Source organism: Mus musculus, chromosome 16, assembly GCF_000001635.26.
Source record: "Mus musculus strain C57BL/6J chromosome 16, GRCm38.p6 C57BL/6J".
Lineage (NCBI taxonomy): Eukaryota > Metazoa > Chordata > Mammalia > Rodentia > Muridae > Mus > Mus musculus.
This window is the reverse complement of record NC_000082.6, coordinates 94,737,328-94,763,605: the sequence shown is the minus strand read 5'-3', so window position 1 is coordinate 94,763,605 and position 26,278 is coordinate 94,737,328. Positions and strand designations below refer to the sequence as shown.

The following is a 26,278-nucleotide window of genomic DNA, read 5'->3' as shown; positions in this document are numbered from 1 at the left end:
CAGATCCTCCCTACCCACCACCAACTCATGTCTTCTTCTTCTTCTTCTTCTTCTTCTTCTTCTTCTTCTTCTTCTTCTTCTTCTTCTTCTTCTTCTTTTTCTTCTTCTTCTTCTTTCATTAATAATCTATAAACTCAGTTTATGCTGCTCATTACTTCTGTTTGTGGAGCTATCCATTAGAATATGATCATCCCCCCTAGGAACCACCCCCTTGAAGAAAACTAACTCTTCCTCACCCCAAAGTTATCCACTATCCATAACCTCTCCTCAGTCAGGAGTGGAAGCTCATAAGGCCCTCCCACTCCATGCTAGGATATCAACGGCCTTGATTGTGTGCAGGTAGCCATAGATGCAGTGAGTTCATGGATGTGACAGTTATATCATGTCCAGGAGATTCTGTCCAAAAATCTGGACATGATATAACTGAACCTCTAGGTCTTACAGTCTTTCTGCCCTGTCTTCTGTGAGGGTCTCTGAGTCTTGGGAGGAGAGGGTGTGATGTAGATGTTCCCTTTTGTGGCTGAACACTAATTGTCTGCACTTTAAGAAGTTATACCTTCCTTAACTTGTTTTATTTAATAATGTTTGTGTGAGGAGGAGGGGCATGAATTGTGTGTGTGGAGGACGCATTGCCACCATGTGTGTGAGACAGTCAAAACTTACCTTTATGGGGTCAGCAATCTCCCATCTTTACATGTGGTTTGGAAGATTGAACTCAGTTGGCCAGTTTCAGAAAGTCTTGGAACTTTGTGGTATACATCTGCAATGTGAAAGACGGCTCTATAGCTGTCACTCTCCAGTGCTGGTCACAGTACAACATAACTATCTGCCCATAACACAACCTCTTCTTGGATCCCCAGTCTCCTTGGCCTTGGGAAGCCCAAACATGCATCCTAAAGCCAGTTTTCTCCTCTCCACAGGAATGACGTGCCAAGCCCGAAGCTCCTACATCACCAGTGAGATCTTGTGGGGTTACCGGTTCACACCTGTCCTAACGCTGGAAGACGGGTTCTACGAAGTTGACTACAACAGCTTCCATGAGACCTATGAGACCAGCACCCCGTCCCTTAGTGCCAAAGAGCTAGCGGAGCTGGCTAACCGGGCAGAGCTGCCTCTGAGTTGGTCTGTGTCCAGCAAACTGAACCAACATGCAGAATTGGAGACAGAAGAGGAAGAGAAGAACCCGGAAGAACTGACGGAGAGGAATGGTGACGTGGCAAACCTAGAGAATGAATCCAAAGTATAGGCCCAGCTGGGTCAGCCTCCCCCATCAGACATGACCCCTCCTTATAGGCTCAGCTGGGTCAGCCTCCCCCCTCAGATGACCCCTCCTTGTAGACTCAGCTGGGTCAGCCTCCCCTCTCAGACATGACTTCTCCTTGTCTCCCATTTCCTTCTTTTCTGTCTCTCTTACTTTGATCTTGATTCATTTGTATTTAATTTTGGCATTTCCAGAACACAAACCTTCAAGGTGTAAAATACCTACCTGCCCCTCTCAGATGTTCAGATGGGACAAGCAGACAGATATTTGGTGAAGGTACAATGTACCTTCATTGTGCCCAAGCCTAGTCTCCACTCACAGAAGAGACTACTTAATCCTCTTTACTATCCAATACGAATCATTCAAAAGAGCTGTCAGAGTTTTACCCAGTGTCACAAAGAACATGACCTGTTTACCATGCCCTCGGGTCATGCAGAGAAGCCCCTTGGTTTTACAGAGCCCAGTCCATCTTACCTAGCACAGGGCAGGTACTTGACCACACAGACACTGACAGTACAGGACCCAGATGAGCCAAGGATAGACCACTGTACATAGATCTGCCCTATGGAATTATTTTCTCTCGGCGAGTAGAGACAAACCCAGCATGCACAAAAGTACTATGGAGCAGAAATCCTAATAATTAATGTACATAGACATATCATTCATGTAGCTTTAGATTTATAACTTTAGAAATAAGAAGAAAAAAGACTCCCAATGTACAGTAGGCGTTTCTGTTTTGATATCTGAGTCTTCTAATTATTTTTGATCCCCTTGACTGCTGGCCCTCTAAATGCATGGCCTTTGTTCCAGGTCCCCCAGACTGACAGTTTTTAGGGCACCTCTCTGTTCCCTTGTCATCCTTAAGTTGAATCTAATAAGCCATAGGTCTGGGGACAGTCTGGAGGTGTAAAAAGATGTCCACCATCCAAAATGCTGATAAACCATGACACATTTACGAAACGGGTGTCATTGTTTATAGATAATGTGGGACTCTCTGAGCACCCTTGAGAGGCTCTACCAGGAACAGGACTCTAGCACAGCCCCAGATGACATTTCCAGTGAAATATAGCAGTTTAAGAAACCTTTCTGTGAAAGCATTGATTGCTTTTTTATGTAGTCATGAGAGACTGCAGAATGTCCATGGAGCTGTCTAGTCGACAGAAGACTTGTGGGAAAGGCCATGGCATTCAGGAAGGCCCTGTGGGTGAAATGACAGGACTACATTGCCAGCTTCCTGCTCTCTCACTTCATCTAGCAAGTCTGCCCCTCCCCCCCCCCCCGCCCCCCGCCAGTCGCTGGGTCCCGCCCTGTCTCCCTTGGCTCCTCCTCTCTCTTGGCTCTATCCTGCCCTTGAACCCCGCCCCATCCCTAGGCCCCGCCCCAACTCTGGGCTCCGCCCTCTTCCTGGGCTCCACCCTATCTCTTAGCTCTGCCCTGCCCTTGGACCCCGCCCCGTCCCTAGGTCACACACTATATCTGGGTTCCACCCTCTCCCTGGACCCCGCCCTGTCTCTGGGCCCTGCCCTTACCTTTTCTTACATTGGGATTTTTTTATCTTCTACCATCATTCTTGCTATCATTATTGTGAAACGGCCAGAATTTGGTATACAAAGATTAGAGAACAGTCTTTGTGGCAACAGAGAAATCTCTCCAGGGTGTGAGAGTATGCCAGTAATTGAAAATCTAACCCGTGTCTCTCAATCAAGAACACAAACATCAACAACAGTCAAACAGCTCTCTCTATCTCATTTTAATCCTCAAAGAAGGAAAGAAGGAAGGAACAAAGAAAGGCAGGCAACATGTGTAATATTCTAAATTCAAAATGACGTGAGAAAGAAGACTGGGAAGAGAGTCTTAAGTGAGACCTCAGGGGCAGGTGGAGATTTCTCACTGTAACCGATCTTTCCTGTTGCTTTTGCATTCATAAACTGTTCTTAAACACCATTGCCCACCATAAATACACATCGAGTAGATCTAAATTCATCTCAGCTCCTTCAGATGTGCTGTTTGAGACTCCGTGCCATTGAGGTCAAAGGGATCAAACTAGCAGGTCCCCGCCCCCCTTACCTCCCCTCACCAGGCAGCAAAGGGCTTTGCTGTAGTCTCGGAACCTTGCTTATAAGAGAGGTGCCCTAGGAATTATGAGAAGTGGCTCCTCCATCCAACATCTGGGTTGTTCCTCTCCCTCTGCAGAAATCTTGCCACCCAGACAACCGTTTCTTAGCTTTGACTCCAGAAAACAAAGCTATTGGCTGTGGCCCTCCCTTGCCTGCCAGCATTTCCTTTTGGCATTGGTTACTTATGGATGGAACCATGCATTCACCCTGCGCACTCTAAGCAGGAGGTGGTAGAGGCGGGATCCTGACACAGTTCCCCAGAGGCTGTGGGAGGTCCCATGACCTGACCTTGTTTTAGCCTTATGAAGAACGCCCCGCTTTGGGGCATCAATCTGCAGCAGCCCAAGACAGAGCCTATGCAGTACAAAGAAAGATGGAGAAAGCCTTCAAATGATCTGCTGACTTATCTCCTGAAGACTCATTGGGCCTTTTAAAAAAATCTATTATTGAGGTCTGAAGGACAAAGGAGCCCCTATTGATGGGTTGAAAGAGCAGCTTTGAGGTCGGTGACTTCTTGCACAACGGGACAATAGGCCTGGGCAACACCTGTGTCACTTGTGACCTCCCTCAGCAGGGCACTCTGATGGTCCCTCCCTGACTCTCATCTTCTTGATGTCACTGTGGTGGGTGACACAAGTGGAACTCAATCCTGTTTGTAACATGAGCTCGGAATCTTTAAAGAAGGCATTCCTAAAGGACCTTTTATTAGAATGTCCTTATCAAACGTGTCTATTTTTCTACAGCTACTGAGAAAAAGGTTTAACAGTGTATTTTGTGTCAACTGTTAAAATTTGAAAAGTCATTGTGACTGAATTTTCTAAGCAGCAAGTGGTCAATGGGTTTTTCATTAAGCTAATTCAACAAAAGGGACCCTAATGCCTCCCCTTTCCAGTCCACAATCCCTGTCACTGTCCCCACAGTATCTCTACCAGTAGATTAAATCCTGTAAAAATGTATAAGCCTATCAATGCACCAAGACCCATAACCATTGAAGAGTGCTCTCTCGCTCTCTCTCACGCTCTCTCTCTCTCACACACACCCTTCCCCCTTCCCTTCTCCATCCCCCTCCCCCTCAACCTCCCTCCCCCTCTTTGATGTTTTGGGCTGCTGGGTTGTTATCTCTGAATCATCGCCCCCCCCCCCAAAGCACAGTGAAATTCATAGGCCAGATAAGTACCTTCAGCTCAAGGGTAAGAGTCACTACAGCGGACCCCAGTCTACAGTCACACTAGCTCCTTGAAGAAAGGAGGTTTGTCTGGAAGAATAGGGAGGAAGAGACCCTTGCTCTGCTGACCTCACTTCCTCCATTAGCTCTCCTATAGGAGACCGTATGTTATCAATACAGCTCATTGTTTGCGGCAGTTCCCTGGGTACTCGGCATGCCTGTGTTGACACATTAGAACTGCTAGGTTACATTGTTACTGGCTCATCCCTTTCAGGTCCTTCATGTTGGGTGTGGTTGTAACTTCATGAGCCCTCTCTTCCTGCACTCCCTCCCTGTCTGCCCCTCTCTTTTGTTCTCTCTTTCCTTCCACACCCACTGAGTTAATTTAGTACCTGAGTTCCCCAATAGAAGCCTGGCTACTGTATCAAGATATCAACCTATTTCTTAAGCACAACTTTTCTCTTACAGGTTTAACCAAAATAGGATTCTGACATGCCTGGGTTTTTTTTTCTTTATACTCTAATTTATAATTTAATTATGACTACATTTTAAAGCCCAGATGTTTACATTTCTAGCTTTCTTCCCCCACCTGTTGCTTTTCTGGTTGAATTTCTGGTGTCTTGGAGTGCCTGGAGACTGTTTGTCCAACTGTGCAAAGAGAGAATGTCAGATGCCCTGGAATATCCCGTGAGCAGGCTGCAAAGCACCAGATCTCTAGCCGAGAGAAACCCTGAAAGCCTAAACACTTGCTACCAATGCAACTTAGCAAGGGTCACCTTGTCGTTTCTTTCCCTGACTTTCAGACATGCTCTAAATGACAAAGCCGAGATGGCAGCTTCAGAAGAAATGACCTATACATGTGACCAGCGTCACTACACTGCACTCATTTCTACGGCTTCATTTCAGTGGCTAGTTGGAAAATTGAAAAAGATGAGCAATTTTTGCATAACTGATTGATATTACAACACAGCTAAAGAGCTACACAGCTAACTATCTTGAGTTGGACTTTCTGTCCAAACTGTATTTAAGAAAATGTTACCTTTCGCTTTACTTCAGAATAGAGTAAAGCCTCCCTCTTCCCAGGCTGTGTCTCCTCTGCATCTCAGAGGGGACTTAGGATTCGAGATGTCATGTAGATGTGAAGACTGTCGGAGGGTTAGTAAGGGATGCAGACAATATGTACAGTTTTGACTGTGAAAACCCAGCAACAAAACAGTATTTTACCTGACATTGTAAATGCTGATCACTCCCACAAATTATCCCTTGGAACTCTTACCCACCACAAGAGGTTAGGTACTGTCAGCATCTTTATAATTTGGGCAAACTGACTAACTTTAGCAAAGGTCCAGGCCAGGAAATAACAGACCCTGGTCTCAAACCCAGGTCACAAGGGTGTGCGCATGGGGTGGTTTTTAGTATGAAACTGTTTGGCTCTCCGATCTGCTACGGCAGCCTTCCTTACACTCTTTCAAGCTGATGCTGATCTTTATGTTTACAAATGGTTGGGAGGAAAACAATCCAGGAATACTTGGGGGACATGAAGTCAGATCTCAGGGGCCACGGATGGAACTTGGTTAGTTGAGGACTTGCCCTAGTTTACAGAAAGCTCTGGGTTTGGTCCCTATTGCTGCGTAAACAAACCATGTTAGCCCATGATAGTAGTTTGGAAGTGGAGGCAGGAAGGTGTTCCAAGGTCATTCTCAGCCATGTGGAGAGTTTGGGATTAGCCTGAGCTACATGAGACCCTCAAAAGAAAATGATAATTCAAACTTTGAAACAATAAATGGTTTCATTGGAACACAACACACCTAATCTGCATGCATTGCCTGCGGCTGCTCGGACTCTGTTCTGGGAGACCTGAGTGACTGCAAGAGAGGTTGTATGGCCGGCAACATCAATACTCTTACTAATACTAACCATTGTATGTGTACCAACACTGTTAAGAATTAAACTAGTCTCGCCGGGCGTGGTGGCGCACGCCTTTAATCCCAGCACTCGGGAGGCAGAGGCAAGCAGATTTCTGAGTTCGAGGCCAGCCTGGTCTACAAAGTGAGTGCCAGGACAGCCAGGGCTACACAGAGAAACCCTGTCTCGAAAAACCAAAAAAAAAAAAAAAAAAAATTAAACTAGTCTCACAGGCATCTGGGAAGGTCTGAGAATGACCCCTCTCCCCACCCCAGATCTCCTGGAGTCACTAATAGCTCTGTTACAGCAGAGCACGTTATGTTTTTTGAGAGTAGGGTCATACATTCGGGGCTCTCGGAGTAAAAGGCTTTCCTTTCCTACAGCCTTCTGGGATTCAGTGTCCACCTAGGAAATCAGTAGAATAAAACCACTCATTAATGAGCAATAAAGACATGAAAGTTCCTGGCCCATCACTGAATATGGCTTCTCTGTGCCCGTGGGCTTTCAGTTCCACAGACTGTTCAGCCTGCTGGCATTTGCTCAAGTGAGGTTGGCAGTGTGGAGAAGAAACAGGCTGCTGAGGTGAATCACGTTCTCATGTTGCTTCCTGTAGTCTGAAACTCAGGGTTGGTCTGTGGTGCAAAGGATCTAGGAACCACAGCTGTTCTTTACGTTGGCCCTGGCTCTCTCTGGCCCCGCAGCATGCAGACGGTTGTCCTTCCCTGGGAACCTAAGAGGTCTTTGCAAGCCTGGGGAAAACAGAACAAGGTCCTATATCATTGTGGATTGCAAAACAGACCGATCCCAATGATAGGAGTTTTAGATTCGGCAATATTAAATGGCATTGTTTAGAGTCACAAACTTGATTTACTTTTGGTCTAAGGAAGCATTTCTCACCGCAGTCAGCTAAATTTGGCTCTTTATCTTATCAATTATATTTGAGAGAGAGAGAGCAAACATATCAAGTTCTCTTATGCATGTTTTCCAGGAAATTAGATGGAAATGAAAATATTTTGTGACAAATTATTGTACGTTGTGCTGTTGACAGAGAAGTGTCCCATATCTCTAAGTAGGCGATGCCATTCATCACAGAAAGCTTGCAGAACTCTTACAGCTCCTCGGCCACTTAGAAGAAAGGCCAGGTTACACAGCCTCCAACTCCAACACCATGAAACTTAAATAAATGTAAAAGGAGCCAAACTTCTACTTGGCCTCATGCCTTAGCACAAGAAAGCTTCACGCACCCAGCTACTCATGTGGGGCAGCCCAAGGGAAAAGGAGGTAATGCGTTAATGTACAAGATGGGTTCACGGGTGTCTCCTGCTGATGGAGAGCAGAGGGTTGGCCATTGTCAAAATCCATAATGTTCATTTGGACACTCTGCCCCTAGGCTTGGATCCTGATGTGTGTGAGAGTGTGTGAGTATGTGTGTGTGTGTGTGTGTGTGTGTGGTTGGCAGACAGCAATGACCACAGAGTCAAGAGGTCTCACTTCCAGAGGTAGACAGGTTCCTTCATATAACCGACCATCACAAGATCAGGGCTCAGTGCCCACTATACTAACACTCACCACTAAAACTGTGATACCAACATAGCCAATATATATGAAGGGCTGTTTTTCTCAGGCAATGTAAATATCTGCTACCAACAAGCACTAGTGAACCTAACATGACAGTCATCAGGGCTTCTAAACTTTAAACAACGCTCATAGTGTGTTCACCCAAAGGCGCAAGAGGCCCACAAGAAATCCCAGGAGTCTAAGATCAGACCCAAGTTGAGGCCGGAGGCCCTTCAGAGCATTCCAGTGTTAGATTTACAGTCGTAAATACAAACAACAGGTCACCTGGAGCTAGAGCCTCAGATTCCAGCCAGCTGTGTTCCACGGGAACCTCTGGGTACTTTAATCAGCGTCTGCAGAGAAGGAAGAGCACTGCCCTCAGATGCACCCTGGCATCCTCTCTCAGTCCCTCTGTCTGTGAGAATGACCTGAGCAACCCCCTCCCCTGCCCAGTTTGGCCAGTGCACAAGGCTCACCATGCCCACCTCTGAGGCCTCTCAGAATTCCCACATGGGGTCTGCTTCTTGCACATCCAGACAATAACACCACAGATGTGTCTTCTGAGGTCTGTGAACTTCTAAGAATACCTAGGAGGCATTTTTCTTTTGCTTGTTTGTTTGTTTATTGTCCTAGAGATGTTCCCTACCCACCCCTGCTCTCCCAGCCCTCCCTCTCTCTCCCTGGCTTGCTCTACACCTGATCCCGTCCCACCCTCACCCTGGTTCCCCTCCCCACCCCCTCTGCCACCAGGTTCCCTCCCTCCACCCACCTCCCATGACTATTTTGTTTCCCCTTCTGAGAAAGATCCAAGCATCTTCCCTTGGGCCTTCCTTGCTATTTAGCATCTTTGGGCCTGTGGAGTGTATCATGGGTATCCTGTGCTTTATGGCTAATATCCACTAAAATTATAAGTGAGTGTGTACCATGCATGTCCTTTTGAGTCTGGGTTACCTCACTCAGGACGATCTTTTCTAGTTCCATCCATTTGCCTGTAGATTTCATGATGTCCTTGTTTTTAATAGCTGAATCTGGGAGGCATTCTCACAGAGCATTCTGGGTCGGGAATGAATTTGGACCTTTAAAGTCGGTTAGGTATCAGCCATTAGGTAAATGCAATAAAATCCTAAAGCTAGAATGACGTGAGTGTAAGGCAGACGTCTGGGTTCACCGTAAGGACTGTTTCGGTGACTTTTGTGTTAGATATCAAATTCTTCCTGCCTGAGAAAGCATTACTTTGGGGTCTCACAATGGTGTGAGGTCAGGAAGCCATCATTTAGGATAACACGGTCAGCTTTCTGGGTGGTTGAACCTTCCCCCCTCTGTCTAAGCAAGTCTCAGAGCTGGTCTGTTGGAACCCACCTTACAACCAATAAGATTCTCACCTAAATCAATACACTTTTCCCTACAAGAGCTGCCACAGGGGGACAGCTGCCACTGGGGGACAGTTGTTAAGCCTCATCCTTGAGCAGTGGCCACACATGCAGCCTGTTACCTGAGAGTCCCACTTCATATCACTAACCCCCTGCTGCCCACTTGACTGAGGTCTGACCCCTGAGATCAAACCCTTAGAATATCTGGCTCCTGCCATTAGACCCCTTAGCTTACTACTAGTATCTGAACATTTCTGACCCCAACCTAGCACATGACCAGAGCAGGGTCAAGGGAGGTCTCCTGCGGAAGGGACAGGTGGACTTGCCAGGCTAGGTCTTCCTGTCTTCCCATCCTTTGCAACCTATGATTATCTAGACAGCATTCCTAGGAAAGTCCTGCATATCTTTATTCAGCCCCAAACACCTCCTCTAAAATCAGAGGCAACTGTAAACTTGCATGCACAGGTCTGAAATGACCCAAACATGTGCCTGTATTGCGGTCTTTCCTCTGCCCACAGTCTGTACAAACTGTGCTCTAGGGAAGCACTCAGCATTTTGAGATGCCTGCTACACAGGAGGTGTTGTCAGCTGTTACCATGGCAACCCTCCATCTGTGAGCATGGACCACACACACACACTCACACACACACACACACAAATTTTTCAAACTGCAGAAACTATAGTCACAGTATCCAATATAACAGATGTTCTAAGAGTTTCCATTTCCATAATCAATAAGTAAACACTGTCTGCCAAATTAGGACTGGCCAAAAACAAATAATGGTTCAATTACAAGCAATAAAAAAACATTTTATTCATAATTGTTGGGTATAGTAGCACATGCCTGTGATCCCAGCAACTTAGGAGGTAGGTGGAGGAAGGCCGAAGGAATTCAAGGTCATCCTTAACTCCATAGGGAGTTCAAGGCCAGCCTGAGCTACTTGAGTCCTCATCTAAAACAAACAAACAAAACAAAACAGTTATTTGTTGAAAATCTTACTTTAAGTTAAAGACTCTCGTTTTCATCCAGCATTCAGAGCTCTCGGAATTATATTTCTCCTTGAACTTGCCATTCCCATCTGGCTTCGAACCTGGGACTAGGCTCCGGCAGATTGACACAGCAAAGTTGACTTGAGCACTGAAGTGTTCGGCGTGCACGTCAGTCTGGCCCCGAGAGCAGGCAGGAAGAAATCAGCTGGGTTGCAACTCCACAGCAATCTCAGGCCAAAGGCAGAAGGCTGGGAGCCAGCAGTGCTCAAGATGAAAGAGGTGTGGGGTGAGGATCTGCTTACACAGAGAGACGTTTGTATTCAGATGTCGGACTTGTGCCCAGGCTGCCCGTCTCAGCCCCAGAGCTCACCTCCTGTGCTTGCTGTATCTTCAGGGACATTGGAGGTGAAATGAGAATTTCCCACAACCCAAACATCACACTGTAGGACTTGCTCCCGTCTGATTTCTAGCAGGCATCAAGACTTCTGGCTTTTTACCACACACTCCCTCCGATTTACAACTCTCCCTCTACTCACCGCTGTTCTAAAGAGATGGAGAATCCTCTGAATGCTACACAGCGTGGTGGGGGTGTTCCCAGACCTTCATAACAAACACTGAAAAATATAAAATAGCCACTCATAAACACATGTGCATAAACACATAAACACAGACCGCATTCTTATACCCCCCCCCCAAATGGCTATGATCAAATCCACAAAGTTTGGGGCTGGAGAGAGAGCTCGGCAGCTAAGAGCACTTACCGCTCTTACTTGCAGAGGTGCTAAGTTGGGTTCCAGACACCCAAGTCAGGCATTTCACAAGCACCTGTAACTCTAGCTCCAGGGGAATGTGACAGTTCTGACCTCTGCAGGCAACTGTACTTATGTTCACACACACACACACACACACACACACACACACACACGCTTCAAATAATAGAAGTAAAATCTAAGAAAAGGTTTCTGGAGGACTAAGCATGAGTGAGGAGCACTCTCCTCTATTATCACAGTGGCATCAATGACCACACCCATACACAATGTTTCCTATTGGAGATGGGAGCCTGGGTCTGCCCCCAGATGAACTATGTGGTCGTAGGTGCATCACTGACTCTCTCTCAAAGCCGCTTCTTTCTGAAGTGATTAGAGACACTTTCAGTTCACAGAAAAATTAAGCAGGAGGCACATGCCCCCTTCCCCTGCCTGCCTCCCCCATGACGGACAAGACACACCACTGCATGTTTGTTGCTATTCATGACTTTACCCCAATACACCATCATCACCCACATTTGGTGACGTCAGGGCTCATCCTTCACCATGAACACTGAATGTGTCTGACCAGATGTGTAACCGACTTTCCCGTCCTACCAGCCACTGTTTTTCCCTCAGTCTGTACACCTTTCCCTCTTACTGAATAGAATGTGGCCAGGGTCATCCAGGAAAAGCCTTATGAATTTGTATTCTTTCCCTTGGTAGTAAGCGTTCACAGTTCCTCCAGTGTCTCCTTGTGGCTTTCATAGCTCTTCATTTCCAGCGCAAAGCAATGTTCCACTTTCTGGACGTACCAGAGCTTATTAACTATTTACTTACTTAATGGTGTCTCGGCCTTCATAAAATGGCACCTGTGGGTGGTTTTTATATGGAAATATGCTTTCGGCTCATTGGGCAAATACCAGGAATCATGATAGCTAAATTATCTGATGAGCTATCTCCCTTGTAAACTGATTAACGACCTTCCAGGGTGGCTGTACTGTTTTGTTTTTCTCATTCTTCCAGGAATGGGTGAGAGCTCCGTTTGCTCCCCCCTGGTGTCTGGTGGTGTCACTGTTTCAGATTTGTGCCCTTCTAAGAGGGGTGGCACGGTATGTTACAGCTATGTGCCGTGCAGCTCACTACGGGATTAAGCACCTTCTCTGATACTTCTTGTCTGTCCGTAGATTGTCATGTTGAAGCGTCTCTGCTCCGATCTTTTGTCCATTCTGCTGTAGGTGGGTTGTTCATCTTCTTGTTCTTGAACTGAAAAGGCTCTTTGTATATTTTGGATACCTGTCCTTCATTAGCGGCATCTTTTGCAAATGTTTCCTCTTTGCTTGCTGTTTTTCTTTGCTCTGAAAAAATTTCTTATTTCAATGAAGTCCAGCCTGCCAATCATCCCTCACGGACCTCGCCTTTGGAGCTGTATCTAAGGGGCCATCATTAACCCCAGATTCACCCGGACTTTCTCCAGTGTCCTGGGAGCTTTGATATTTCACCTTTTCCACAGGTCTTTGATGATGTTTTGTGGCTGGTGTAAAGCTTGTGTTCGGATTGTTTTTATCTCATTCTTACTGCGTCTAAGAGTTCCAGTGCTGTTTGCTGAAACAGCAGCCTTCCATCCTTTGTCAGAGGCAGCCTCTGACCCGCACAGGCCGATCACTCAGTTATGTGGCTTGTGTCTGCGCTCTCTAGTCGGCGATTCTCCGTCTGTCTGCCTACTCTGTAGCCAATACCACTCCTTCCGTCGTCGTGGAGAGGACAAGTAGTGAGACTCAGCCACGGCCGTCAGTCAGTCCTCTGTTTTCTTGCTATTTCTTCAGCAGTGAATGGTCGATTTCGCTTATTCTGGGTCTTTTGTTTCTCTTACAAACTAGTTAAAGAGCCCATTTCCACAAAGCAATCTGCTGGACTTTGGATTGGCATCGTCTTGACTCCAAAGATGAAGTGGAGAAGAGAGGATGCCTCCGCAACGTCCCGCGAACCCTGGATGTCGTTTCTTTATTCTTTGGATCTTTCGCCTTTTATAGTTTCCCTCACAGAGATCTTTCACATATTTTACAAGACTTATACCCAAGTATTTCATTTTAGGGGGTGTTGATTTAAATGTTCATTTTTTTAAATTTCAGATTCTAATTGCTCATTGCTGATACATGAGGAAGCAATTGGCTTTTGCATATAATTTGTGTCTAAAATCTTTATGTAATTTTTTTAAATCTTGATTTTGTCAAATGTGGTGGTGCAAGCCTTTAGTCCCAGCTCTCAGAAGGCAGAGGCAGGGGGATCTACATGAGTTCAAGGCCAGTCTGGTTTACAAAGCAAGTTCCAGGACAGCCAGGGTTACACAGAGAAACTGTCCAAAGAGAGAAAAAAAAAGGGTTTTGTCAATTCTATTCTTAAAGATTTTCTAGAGGTGAGCATGTCATCTATAAGTGATAACTTTTTCTTTCCTTCCAATCTGTATATTTTTAATTAACTTCTCTTATCTTATTGTATCAACTGAATTTTAAAATCATGTTTAAATAACAGTAGTCCCTGTTCTAGGTATGAACAGAAAACACGTTTTTGACAGTTAAGAGAAATGAACCAAAAAGTTTGAGTACCGCTGCTCTAGTTCAGAAAATGTCCCTCTACTTGTCCTTTGCAGATAACCTTTTGTTGTCTACAACAGTTTTATTAATAATTACAAATGGCTCAGAGGCCAAGATGTGCTCTCCAGACAAAAGAATAAAAGGCGTAAACATAAACAATGAGGCATTTCACGATTGAAAATCAATCATAAAATCACAGAACAGCACAGAATAGCCTTAAGTGCACGTTATTAAGTTTTTTAAAAATTCTATAAAAAGACCACAATCCTGCCTGATTTCAGCTGTATGCTACCTACTGAAGACTTTTATACTGAATGGTGTTTGGTTTTTTGTTGTTGTTGTTGTTGTTGTTTGGGTTTTTTTTTCTCAGATCTCTTTCTTTATCTTTTGATATTCTCACATATAATTTTCATTACTCTGCCCACTAACCTGGATTATAGGAGCTTATTTTTGAATGTTGGATGGCCGTTCTTATCTGGCATCCGTCCCACTTGGTTATGGTATGTTTTTCCTTTCATGCATCATTAGATTCAGCTTGCGAGTAGCTTGTCGTTGAGGCTGTCTGGATCTGTGTTCATGGGCTTTTGTTGCTTCCATTTACTGAAGTACCTTCTCCTCGTTTGTTCTTAGGGTGATGCTGGGCTCCTAGTGTGGATCAAGAAGTGTTCCTTCTAAGCTCATCCTCTGACAGACATTACAGAGAACTGATATATTTTTCCTCCTTCACTGCTTGGAAGAATTCACCCAGAATTCACCCAACCCATCTGGACCTAGTACATTCTGTTTGGGAAGGTCATCAATAATTTACTTAAAGTCGGGGCTGGAGAGATGACGCCGCGGTTAAGATGGTTTATTGCTCTTGCAGACGGCCTGGGTTCAGTTCCCGGTGCACACGTGGTGGCTCACAATCACCTAGGACTCCAGTTCCGAGGGACCTGGCACCTTCTTCTGGCTCCCATGGGCTACTGCATGTGTGAGATGCACAAAAGCTCACGCAGGCATCCAGACTCCTGCACAAAAATAAACGGAAACAAAACTTTGAAGTCTCTAATGTATAGACCTTTCAGGCTATCTATGTCTTCTAATGTGAGTTTTGAAAGACTGAATGTTTCTAGTACTGATTGTACTTCCCCCACGCAGAGACGTGTGGACACGCCCTTTGGGGTCCTTTCTATGGCCGCAGGGTCTGTTGTGTTCCCTGACAATTCTGCAGTTCTTTCCCTCTCCCTCTCCCTCTCCCTCTCCCTCTCCCTCTCCCTCTCCCTCTCCCTCTCCCTCTCCCTCTCCCTCTCCCTCTCCCTCTCCCTCTCCCTCTCCCTCTCCCTCTCCCTCTCCCTCTCCCTCTCCCTCTCCCTCTCCCTCTCCCTCCCTCTCTACACAAATAGAAATGTAATCATTTGTTTCAAAGAACTGGTTCTTGACTCCTCAGATTTTTTTTTAAGTTGCCTTCCTGTTTTTAATTCCGTCAGTTTGCGTCCTCATCCTTATGTCCTTGCTTACTTGGGATTTAATTCACTCCGGCAGATTTATGTGACTGGTCTCAGGTTTCTTTCTGCTCGATGCATTTGATGCTATGGATTGTCACTCGGGCTGTCCCCACTTCGTGTCTAACTGTGGTTTTATCTTCACTGAGTTCAATGCCTATTTTTAAAATTTCTCCTGAGATTTCTTCTACACGTGTGTTGCTGAGAATTGCGTTGTTTAATCTTAAAGTGTTTAGAGATGCCCCCGGTCTCTTTCTGTGGCTGATCTCTATCTTAAAGCCACTGTGTTCTACAAGAGAACACTGTAGAGTTTGTATAGTGTTAATGTGGCATGGTGTGTCTGATGGCCCGAAATGAAGTAGTGAATGCTCTCTGTGACTTTGAGAAGAATTGGTCGCCTGATGTTCGGTTCCTCGTTTTTTCAGCAAGAGTTTGACCCCACCCCGCCTGTCTCTGTATTTGACCCCACCATCCCTGTCTCTGTGTTTGGCTCTACTGTCCCTGACTCTGTTTGACCCCACTGCGCATGTCTCTATGTTTGACCCTACTGTGCCTGTCTCTGTGATTCTGACTAACACTCCTAGTTACACCTCATCAGTTCACGTCTGTGTCACTCTTATACTTATAGTCCCTAACTGAGTCAGCTTTTTAACTTCCAACTTTTAAAAATCTTCTGTTTGTAAAAGTGAAATTTAACTAACCCAAGCACCCCTGTCTCCAGCAATCCTTCACCAACCACATTCCTCTCCCACCTCCTACCACACAAACCCAGATGGCAGCCAGGCGAGTTGAAGGGTAGGCACTGTGTTAAGACACAGTGACCACCTCCACAGTAGAAGAATACTTCACAGAAGGTTAGCAGCATTGATGTAGAATAAATGCACAGCTGCGTACTAAATGAAAACGTCATCCAGGGAATGGAAGAGATGGCTCAGGTTTTAATGACATTCGTTGCTCTTGCAAAGGACCAGAGTTTGATTCCTGGTACCTGTGTCAGGAAGCTCACAGCCACCTGTGACTCCAGCTATATGGTGTCCATTGCACTTGAATACATGTGTGCATTCTACCACAAACAGATACCCATGAATAAGAATACTGTTGTATAAGTAATCCAATGCCAGCATGATATTGGTAAGCTGCATTCGATACAACGCCAGCCCGGCACCGCTGGAAACATGCATGCAGGGACTTCGCCGAAACTGTGCTGGTACTGTACCGAACACACCATAAAAAAGAAGCTTAGGCCTTAAGAACATTCTACGGCCCTTCTGTATTTTAGCTGCAACACACGTTAACAGAATCACTTTCTTTTCTGCCCTGGTTTAGCTATTTGTCCAAAGCACAAAAGAATGGAAATCCTTCTCACTATTAGTTTTAAATAATGACAGTATCTTCCTCTCCCAGTAAGGGGCCAGATTTGTGCCGTGGCTGAGATTCTCCTTGACCTATTTTCTAGGACAGGAAAAAGAACCATATTCAGGAAAGCCCACTATCGGTACCAGTTTTTCAACATCCTCTGATCATGGCTCTAGGAAACACAGGGTAAGGCTGAGTCCGGTCTAGGGGACTTATTTACCTGTGGTGTGCCATGAAGGTCTCACCAAACTCTCACACAGACCTGTTAAGGAGGAAGCCCTGGAACGGGGTTTTAAAGTTGAGGTGTCGTAAGGCCCCCACCAGAATCCAATCCAGAGAACACCAAGAACAGGAGCTGTTAGCTGCTGCTCAGCAGTTAGGAATGCCCACTGTTCTTCTAGAGGACTCAAGTGTGGCTCCAGCATCCATGCCAGGCAACCCTGGCATCCAGTATCCATGCCAAGTAACCCCAGCTCCAGAGAACTAACACCCTCTTCTGATATTCTCAGACACCCAAAGTGGCATAAACTCACACAGACATGCACATATACACATAAAATAAATTAAATTTAAATTTTAAAATGTTTTAAACAAACACAAATCCCTCCCCCCACCATGGAAGCACAGATAGACTTAATCTTCAACTCCAAACCCAGCAATTTTTCCTAGGAACTGGAGATTTTAATAAAATGCTTGTGCCCTGCAGAGAAATAAGGTTTTCATGTTCAGGTTTGAGGCAGTCCCCAGGTTCAAGGCTGAGAACATGATGAAACTTATTTTTGTTCTAAACAATCCAAACAGCTTGCTAAAACAAGGCAGAACCCCATGCAAAGCTTTCTTGGAGGTTCCTGTGTGTTGGTTGCGATGGGTGCTTGCTGTCCAATGACCAAGGTCTTAAGCAAGGTCATCTGGGGACACTAAGAAATAGCAACATCTTCTATTGTCTGCAACTACCCTGTGGCCATCAACTCTTACTGAGTGAGCACGCAAGCCCCTATGAGCAAAAGCTAACTCCCACATCACTCATGAAGAAAGTCAGTCTAGTTTTAGGGATAAGGCTAGTTAATCCAGAAGGACAGCTAGAACCAATTGCCTGGAAATTAACAACAGCGAGGCAGGCTCTGTGTGGACAGTAAGCAGTAGTGTCGTGTGGCAGGGAGGGGTAGACCTTGATATTGTTGAGGTCTGGGTAGGCTTCAGAAGGAGAAAACCCAAGGAAAAGTCATGCCATAAAGAGGAGCCACCTTGAGACATAAAGATATGGCTGTAGTGGGCCAGGGGACAGTGCCTAGGCTAGTCTACAAAGGGCAGGTGGCTTCCCAGGAAATTTGGTAAAAATACATTGTGAAAACTGGTGCTAAACTGTAGAAGTTTCTGAGCTGAAGGTGGAGGAATGCAGACCGTAGTTTATTAAAGCCATCACGGTGTCAAAATAGCTCCTAACTCTTAAGGTTGAACAAAAGGACAGTCTCCACTGAACCGAAGCAAGATGTCCTTGACACAACCGTCAAGCACCCCAGAATAATTCAGTGAGCCTGGAAAAAAAAAAAAAGGAAAAAGTGGAGTTTCAGTGTCATGGAATAGTTGATTATAAGCCCAGCAAATTCATATGCTGAGAATGCTGGGACAGTCACCGTAGCTTTCTTTAAGCAAAACCAATGACCTTCTAGAGATGCCAAGAAAACACAGGGAAAAACATCTTCCCCAAAGTCTCCCATCAAGGCTTCAGATTTCTTCGCAGTAAAATAGCTGCCCCCTGCTTCTGAGGTCATTGCTGCCACCCTCCCCACAATGCTTTTTACAAGTGAAAGCCAGGCAGAGCTCCAGCCCTGGTTTGGCTCCCGACCCACCTTCCGATCCTTTTGTAACTCCCTGTACTCAATCCAAGTATGTCTGCGCACGGACAAGGCGAAAGCATGCCTGATGCGAAAGCACAAATTATGTATTGAGAAATCTCTACAATGCCAAATTTTTTTAGAATAAATAAATATATATATTTAAGAAATCGCTGTGTTAGGGAAACTGTTTACATATTGAGGCGTTCCTCTTTTTTTGACTGGAACAATAAAAGAATAATTTGATATGGTCTCGGTTTCTTTACATATATTCGCCCAAAGATGTCATCCTACTCTACGGGCAGGAGAGTGAATTCATCTCAAAGTGTGCTATGAGCTGCCATGGGGTCATTCAAAATGTGGGAGCTTGCACCCAGAATCCAAGGGCAGTTCCATAACTATACAGTCTCCCCCTCCACCCACCTACATTTTCCTCTCTGTTTTGTGATCTCTCTGCCTGCATCTCTTCAGCATCGTGCACTGCCCAAGGTTCCCTGCCTGATTCCCTCTCTCTTTCAAAGGTGGGTGATGAAATATTCCACAGACACTCACGCTTTTACAAATGCATTAAACTGTGAACAACTCACTCTGCCAGCCAGGAACTGTTACCTAGTGCAACCCCCACCCACCCACCCACCTTTGGCAGACAGCTGTTCATTCTACCAGTGTCTGACATTTTGACCAAACAGCACCTCCTGGCATGTGGCGGGCCTTGTGGGGAACATCTGTGAAATGAGTCTGCTGCTCACTCTGTGACCCAGGCATTTATCAGCATGTGGCCAAGGAAGGTAAGTGTTCCCACACTCACCACCCACATGGAGCTGCGCAAAAGGGATAGACATTACACCCAGAGGGACTCCAAAGAGCAGAGTCGAGGGACTCACAGGAAGCACTCCCTGTGGGCGATGCTGGGGTGAGTCTCCTCACTTCAGTCCTCTCCAGCCAGCACCAACAGCTCTCTGCAAGCTCACTGCCTAATGCACCAATCAGACTTGATGCTCCCTGACATAAACAAACGGCTTACGGGGCACGATTTATGTAAGCATCTGTTGTCAGATGTTTCTGTCGGTATTCCTGGGCTCTGTTGATTCTGGGCCTGTGCTGAAACAGAGGATGGTGGTGCAGGGAGTGATAGCGGCTTCTCAGCTCGCTGAACAGGAAGCAGAGAGAAGCTGGCTGTGGGGCGTTAGGAAACCAGCAGAGGATCAACCAACCTTTGAAATGCACCCTTGGGGACTGGCTTTCCCAGCCACGCTCCACCTCCCAAAGTCTCAGCCAACTCTCAAAACAGTACCACTAGGTGGGGACCAAGAGTCCAACTGGGAAGCCCTGCCACACACAACACATGATGATCTTTCCTCCCCATTATGGCTCTCCCTAAAAGCTGATTGGGTACATTCTCCTTCAACCGCAGCCCTGGTTTCTATTTTCTGTCAAAATGTTGAGCTAACCCTGTCTCCAGAAGAGACTCTGGAAGACCAGGCTCAAGAGAATCCCAAAGACATGAGAGACCTTGCTGAGGTAAACCGAGGACAAAGCAGGCTTGTTGGGTCCACTGGAAATGCATCTTAGGTCTTATTTCTTTCCCACTTAGCTAGTCTGAAAAAAACATCATTTTTCCACTTTGGGATCGGATGGCATCTCTCTCTCATGGGCTGTGGCTGTTATCATGGGACAAACACCACCACAACAAACAGACACTGCACCCGTTAGTGTGTTTGTGATAGGTGTGGGGCACCCTTTGTGCATACCCGGCCTAAGGCTAATCACCCAGCAACATCAGCAACATAGGTCTCACTTTCTCGCTAAGTGATTAGAGACTATTGAAGTAGCTAGTCAGTCCAGAATGGCATTGCAGATTACAGTGAGAATCACACAATTGTAACACTGAATTGAAAGTTAGACTGTTGGTTACATAGTAAACTTTTGGAGATGACCCAGTATATGCACACTTTGTATTTAAGAAGATATCAAAGCAAGCACAAACTCTCATTGCCAACATGGTGTGGGGCATTAGCCTTAAGCCAGGAAGAATCTGTAGAATATCAACCAAGGAGCCAAGGCCAGTACGGACACAATACTGGCTAATATTGGGTCTCGATGACCTTATTAACTGTCCTGTTCTGAGCTGGCCACCAGGTAGGTAGGTAGCTCAGGAACTCTGCATCAGTGGATGGAGATAAAGAGCAGGGGCCAGGCTTGAGCAGATCTGGAGACAACAGTAACTTTATAAGCAGGAATCCTTGACTGTCTGCTAGTTTCTACCTCAGCCCTAAACTCTTCCAGTCTACTCATGGGACTCCTCTGTAGCAGTACTCATGGGGGCAGTCACTGGCCACTGTCTTCTGGATTGTACTGTAGGTCAGTCCCCATCAGGAGTAGAATATCATGATAGGGCATGCAGCAGAGAGCTGGGACAGGCTGGAACTGTCCTCAAGTGCCAGGACCTGCATGTCCAAGGATTCTCCATTCATCACTAAACACAAAATTACATGTTTACAATTGATTGAATTGTGTTAAACACACACATTTGAAAAGCATTCAAATTATCTGTTCCTGATTGTCTCGCTATGTTTATAGTTTCCTGTATTTCTGGAGCTACTGATACCTGCCATGTTTGCGGGGTAGCATGTCCCGTCCCAGCTCCGTATTCACAGACAGCAAGTTGGGAGTTTGAAACCAGTCTTCCCGGGGAAAATTTACACCATAGAAATTGACACATTCTACGGATGAGGACTTAGGTTTCTCTGGAAATCCTGTTGTTAAAACATTTGCCAGAACAAATGAGAGGTGACTAAAGACAATGCAGGTGGGTCTCTGCAGTCGACTTGAGTTCAAGGGTTTCTTTCTTTGTCCACATTATCTACAGATGTCACAAGACTGTGTGGTGGACAGTGACGTGAATGGATGTGTAAGGTCATTGTAAGCCGAGCCTCATGACTGGTGTGAAGAACCCGGGACAGACGTCTCCCTGATCTGAGAGCTGAGTGTGTGAATGTTTCCGTCCATGTGATTGCTTGACAGTGTGACAGTTGGTCTTTGTCACCTAAAAGCCAAGACCCTGACACTCATGAAAGGTTCTCTCAGCATCTTGCCCCACTGTGAACCACAGGTTTCAGGAGAGAGTAATAATCAAGTCGTGGGGACCTTGAGCCATCCACCTTGTCCACAAACAAAATTTACACTTAGTGAATGTGCTGTCCGCGATGTGCTGTCCATGTGCTATCCACGTGCTGTCCATGTGCTGTCCATGTGCTGTCCGTGTGCTGTCCATGTGCTGTCCATGTGCTGTCCGTGTGCTGTCCATGTGCTGTCCCTGTGCTGTCCATGTGCTGTCCGTGTGCTGTCCATGTGCTGTCCGTGTGCTGTCCATGTGCTATCCTTGTGCTGTCCATGTGCTGTCCGTGTGCTAGCTGTGTGCTGTCTGTATGCTCTCCATGTACTGTCTGTATGCTGTCCATGTGCTGTCTGTATGCTGTTTGTGTGCGTTCTGTGTGCTGTCCATCTGCTACCTGTGTACTGTCCATGTGCTGTCCATGTGCTATCTGTGTACTGTCCATGTGCTGTCCATGTGCTAACTGTGTGCTATCTGTATGCTCTCCATGTGCTATCCTTGAGCTGTCCATGTGCTGTCCATGTGCTATCTGTGTACTGTCCATGTGCTGTCCATGTGCTAACTGTGTGCTATCTGTATGCTCTCCATGTGCTATCCTTGAGCTGTCCATGTGCTGTCCATGTGCTATCTGTGTGCTGTCTGTGTGCTCTCCATGTGCTGTCTGTGTGCTATCCATGTGCTGTAAATGTGCTGTCCATGTGCTGTCTGTGTGCTCTCCATGTGTTGTCCATGTGCTGTAAATGTACTGTCCATGTGCTATCTGTGTGCTGTCTGTGTGCTCTCCATGTGCTGTCTGTGTGCTATCCATGTGCTGTCCATGTGCTGTCTGTGTGCTCTCCATGTGTTGTCCATGTGCTGTAAATGTACTGTCCATGTGCTATCTGTGTGCTGTCTGTATGCTCTGTGTGCTGTGTGCTGTCTGTATGCTGTCCATGTGCTATCCGTGTGCAGTCCACCTTTACATGAACTGACATGAACTAGAGGCATCTGGGTAGGAGGGGTGGCCTCAATTGAGAAAAATGAGCCCACCAGCCCTGTGAGCGAGCCTGTGGAACTTTTTCTTGAGTGTTGTCCATGTGCTGTCCATGTGACTGGAATGGTGGACCCATCACACAGTGGCTGGACCACCCCAGTTGCATGGAGCTTATCTAGAGGCTCCTCACACCAGGATCAGAAGGAAGATCTTGGTGGAACAATACTGATCGTGGCCATCATCTCCATTCTGGGTCTACTGCTCCCAGAGACACACCGGGATCTCTTGGGATCAGCCATAACTCTAAATCAAGAGGCAATGTTATATCTATTTGCCCTGGCCTGCCTCAGAATGCCTGGTAGATGGATCGTGCGGGTGATCCCTCTCAGATAGAAGATGAAGGCCTCTGGTGTGCACAGGAACATTTCACATATTGGCTGGGGTGCCCAGTGGCTTCCTTCTTACAGCCTCTTCCTCAGCACCTCAGCACCTCAGCACCTCAGCACCTTAGCACCTCAGCACCTCAGCACCTCAGCACCTCAGCACCTCAGCACCTCAGCACCAGCATGATGGCCACAACATCCTGACTCTGTCCCTCTTCTGCCCCCAACTCAAGACTTCAAATAAGCAGTAGTTTTGATCACAACTTTCTGGCTTGGAAATTTGGGAAGGATGTGCCCAAGAAGTGTGTCTCCGAGCCATCAGCCAAGATACCTCGGCTTCTTTGAGCTGCTGTCTGTCTCCACAAGACTTGGATCTTCACAGGAGGAAGACTCCAAGTAGCAATCTAACAACATAGTGGCTTCCACAGGACAAGGATCTGAAGATGCTTAGACAGGAGCAACACCAGGAATGAGTAGTCTTTTGCTGAGCTCTGGGCTCCACGTACTCAGTGACTGGTCCTAATTAAGGTTTCCACTGCGGTGACAAAACACAGTGACCAGTGCAACTTGGGCAAGAATCAGCTTACTTCAGTTCATGATTCCATCACACAGTCCATCACTGAGGGAAGTCATGGCAGGAACTCACACAGGGCAGGAACCTGGAGGCAGGAGCTGATGCAGAAGCCATGGAGTGTGCTGCTTGCTGACACGCTCAGCCTGCTTTCTAATAGAACCCAAGACTGCCACCCGGGGGTGGCACCACCCACAGTGAGCTGGGCCCACCCACACCAATCAACAATTACGAAAATGCCCCCATAGGCTTGCCTACAGGCCACTCTGATTGAGACTTGCGTGGAGTGCACAGAAAACTAGCCAGCGTGGCTACTTTCCTGTGGCTATGATAAAATACCCTGGCAAAAGGCAATTTAGAGGAGGAAGGGGTTTACTGTAGCCTACCATTCCAGAGGGGCGCTGTCAATCACGGTAGAACAGCCTAGAGTGGGAGCAGGAATCTGGCTAACTACGTTGTTCTTCCTCACATAGGAAACAGAGAGAGTAGAAAGTGGGGACAGGCTGTAAAACCTCACACATCCCCAGTGACAAACTTCCAGCAATGTTCTACCCCCTAAAGCACCACAATTGTTCACAAGTGGCATCAACCAGGGCTCACATGCATGACCCTAAATGGAACATTTTATATTAAGACCTCAAAACTGGTGTCTTTGGTCTTTTTATTATTATTCAAGCCTTGTAGGAAGGAATTTGAAGCATAGAAGTCACACTGGCCACAGGACTACGGGCAATAAGTAGTTGCTCTTCTGAGCACCTGGCACATGAGGAACATGTCTGCGTGAAGCCTTCCAGATGCCTCTGCTGTGTGCTTTAAAGACATCAGCATGTGGGATTCCTCAAACCTGCCATGCTGGGTTTAATTATTCCCCTGTTATTATGAGGAAACAGGTGTTGAGAAAGTTCTAGTAGCTTTGCCCTGGTTGGTACGTGTAGCACGGTTCACATCTGCTTCTTCTGCATCTTCTACTTCTGCTGCTATACACTGGGCTGGAAAGATGAAGCTGAGTCGGATACAGGGAGTTCTACAGGACGCCTGCCTATCTTGGAGCAAGTGAGGTCTACAGGATGCCCACCTATCTGGGAGCAAGTGAGGTCTACAGGACACCCGCCTAGCTGGGAGTGAGGGAGGTCTACAGGATGCCCACCTATCTGGGAGTGAGTGAGGTCTACAGGATGCCCACCTAGCTGGGAGTGAGTGAGGTCTACAGGATGCCCGCCTGGCTGGGAGTGAGTGAGGTCTACAGGATGCCCGCCTGGCTGGGAGTGAGTGAGGTCTACAGGATGCCCGCCTGGCTGGGAGTGAGTGAGGTCTACAGGATGCCCGCCTGGCTGGGAGTGAGTGAGGTCTACAGGATGCCCGCCTGGCTGGGAGTGAGTGAGGTCTACAGGATGCCCGCCTGGCTGGGAGTGAGTGAGGTCTACAGGATGCCCGCCTGGCTGGGAGTGAGTGAGGTCTACAGGATGCCCGCCTGGCTGGGAGTGAGTGAGGTCTACAGGATGCCCGCCTGGCTGGGAGTGAGTGAGGTCTACAGGATGCCCGCCTGGCTGGGAGTGAGTGAGGTCTACAGGATGCCCACCTGGCTGGGAGTGAGTGAGGTCTACAGGATGCCCACCTGGCTGGGAGTGAGTGAGGTCTACAGATGCCCGCCTGGCTGGGAGTGAGTGAGGTCTGCCCACCTGGCTGGGAGTGAGTGAGGTCTACAGGATGCCCGCCTGGCTGGGAGTGAGTGAGGTCTACAGGATGCCCACCTGGCTGGGAGTGAGTGAGGTCTACAGGATGCCCGCCTGGCTGGGAGTGAGTGAGGTCTACAGGATGCCCGCCTGGCTGGGAGTGAGTGAGGTCTACAGGATGCCCGCCTGGCTGGGAGTGAGTGAGGTCTACAGGATGCCCGCCTGGCTGGGAGTGAGTGAGGTCTACAGGATGCCCGCCTGGCTGGGAGTGAGTGAGGTCTATAGGATGCCCGCCTGGCTGGGAGTGAGTGAGGTCTACAGGATGCCCACCTGGCTGGGAGTGAGTGAGGTCTACAGGATGCCCACCTGGCTGGGAGTGAGTGAGGTCTACAGGATGCCCACCTGGCTGGGAGTGAGTGAGGTCTACAGGATGCCCACCTGGCTGGGAGTGAGTGCCAGGGGAACAGAGAAGGCTTTCCCTGAAGATCTTAGAGTTTCAGCTCTTTCTGACCAAGGCATTCTTCAACAGTCTTCAGTGAGACAGCTCTCTTTGATGATCTTAGCTTGTGCACATACCTTTATTCAGTGTGGGCTTGTACACATATACTTTATTAAGGGTGGAAAAGGTCTGTATATGAACTTTGGAGAGTGGGAAGGAGTTTTCAAGGTAAGTGAAAATCATTGGCTAGAATTTAAAGCTCTGTTTAAAGCTCCTGTAGACCTCACTCACTCTCTTCATTTGTATGAAGAGGCATTCCAGGAATCTCAGATACTGGCAGGGTGGGTTCTTATCCAGAAAGAGAAAGTTGAATTTGTAGGTCTGCCAAGGACTATTCAACCTTCCCCAGGTACAGGGGATGGGGAGTGGGGATCCCCAGACAAAGTAGAGGAAGGGAAGCCCTGCTGGTAAAGGGAGTCCTCCACTTTGTGCCAAGCTCAGTGGAGCTATTCGGTCATGGTAGACTGAGACCTTAAGTAGAAGGGGGATTCCCCACAGCCAGGGAGCCAGGACTCCAGATGTCTATTCACAGTAACCTAAGCTGTTCTCACCATGAATGTTCAACCCCCCACAAGGGCTACAAGTAAAATTTCCACATGTTTAGTGTTCATTAACTGGGAGAATTTTCAAAAAGCCTTGAGTGGCAACCATTTATCTATGAAACATTCAGATGCGGAACAGTTT

At 47.0% G+C, this 26,278-nt stretch overlaps 1 protein-coding gene across 3 annotated transcripts in view; it reads left to right on the top strand.

Annotated features, from left to right (window-relative positions):
* Kcnj6 (potassium inwardly-rectifying channel, subfamily J, member 6) overlaps positions 1 to 18,626 on the top strand; it is a 252,717-nt gene extending 234,091 nt beyond the window's left edge. Inside the window, exons 4-5 of one of the 3 annotated variants that reach the window (NM_001025584.2) lie at positions 921 to 1,208; positions 14,336 to 14,923. In NM_001025584.2, the coding sequence (NP_001020755.1) occupies positions 921 to 1,208; positions 14,336 to 14,340 (293 nt within the window). In that variant the 3' untranslated portion in view covers positions 14,341 to 14,923. Of the gene's footprint in view, positions 1 to 920 lie in introns of all 3 variants that reach the window. The other 2 variants (XM_011246104.2, NM_010606.2) reach the window with 2 other exon arrangements.
* Positions 18,627 to 26,278: the final 7,652 nt, after the last annotated feature.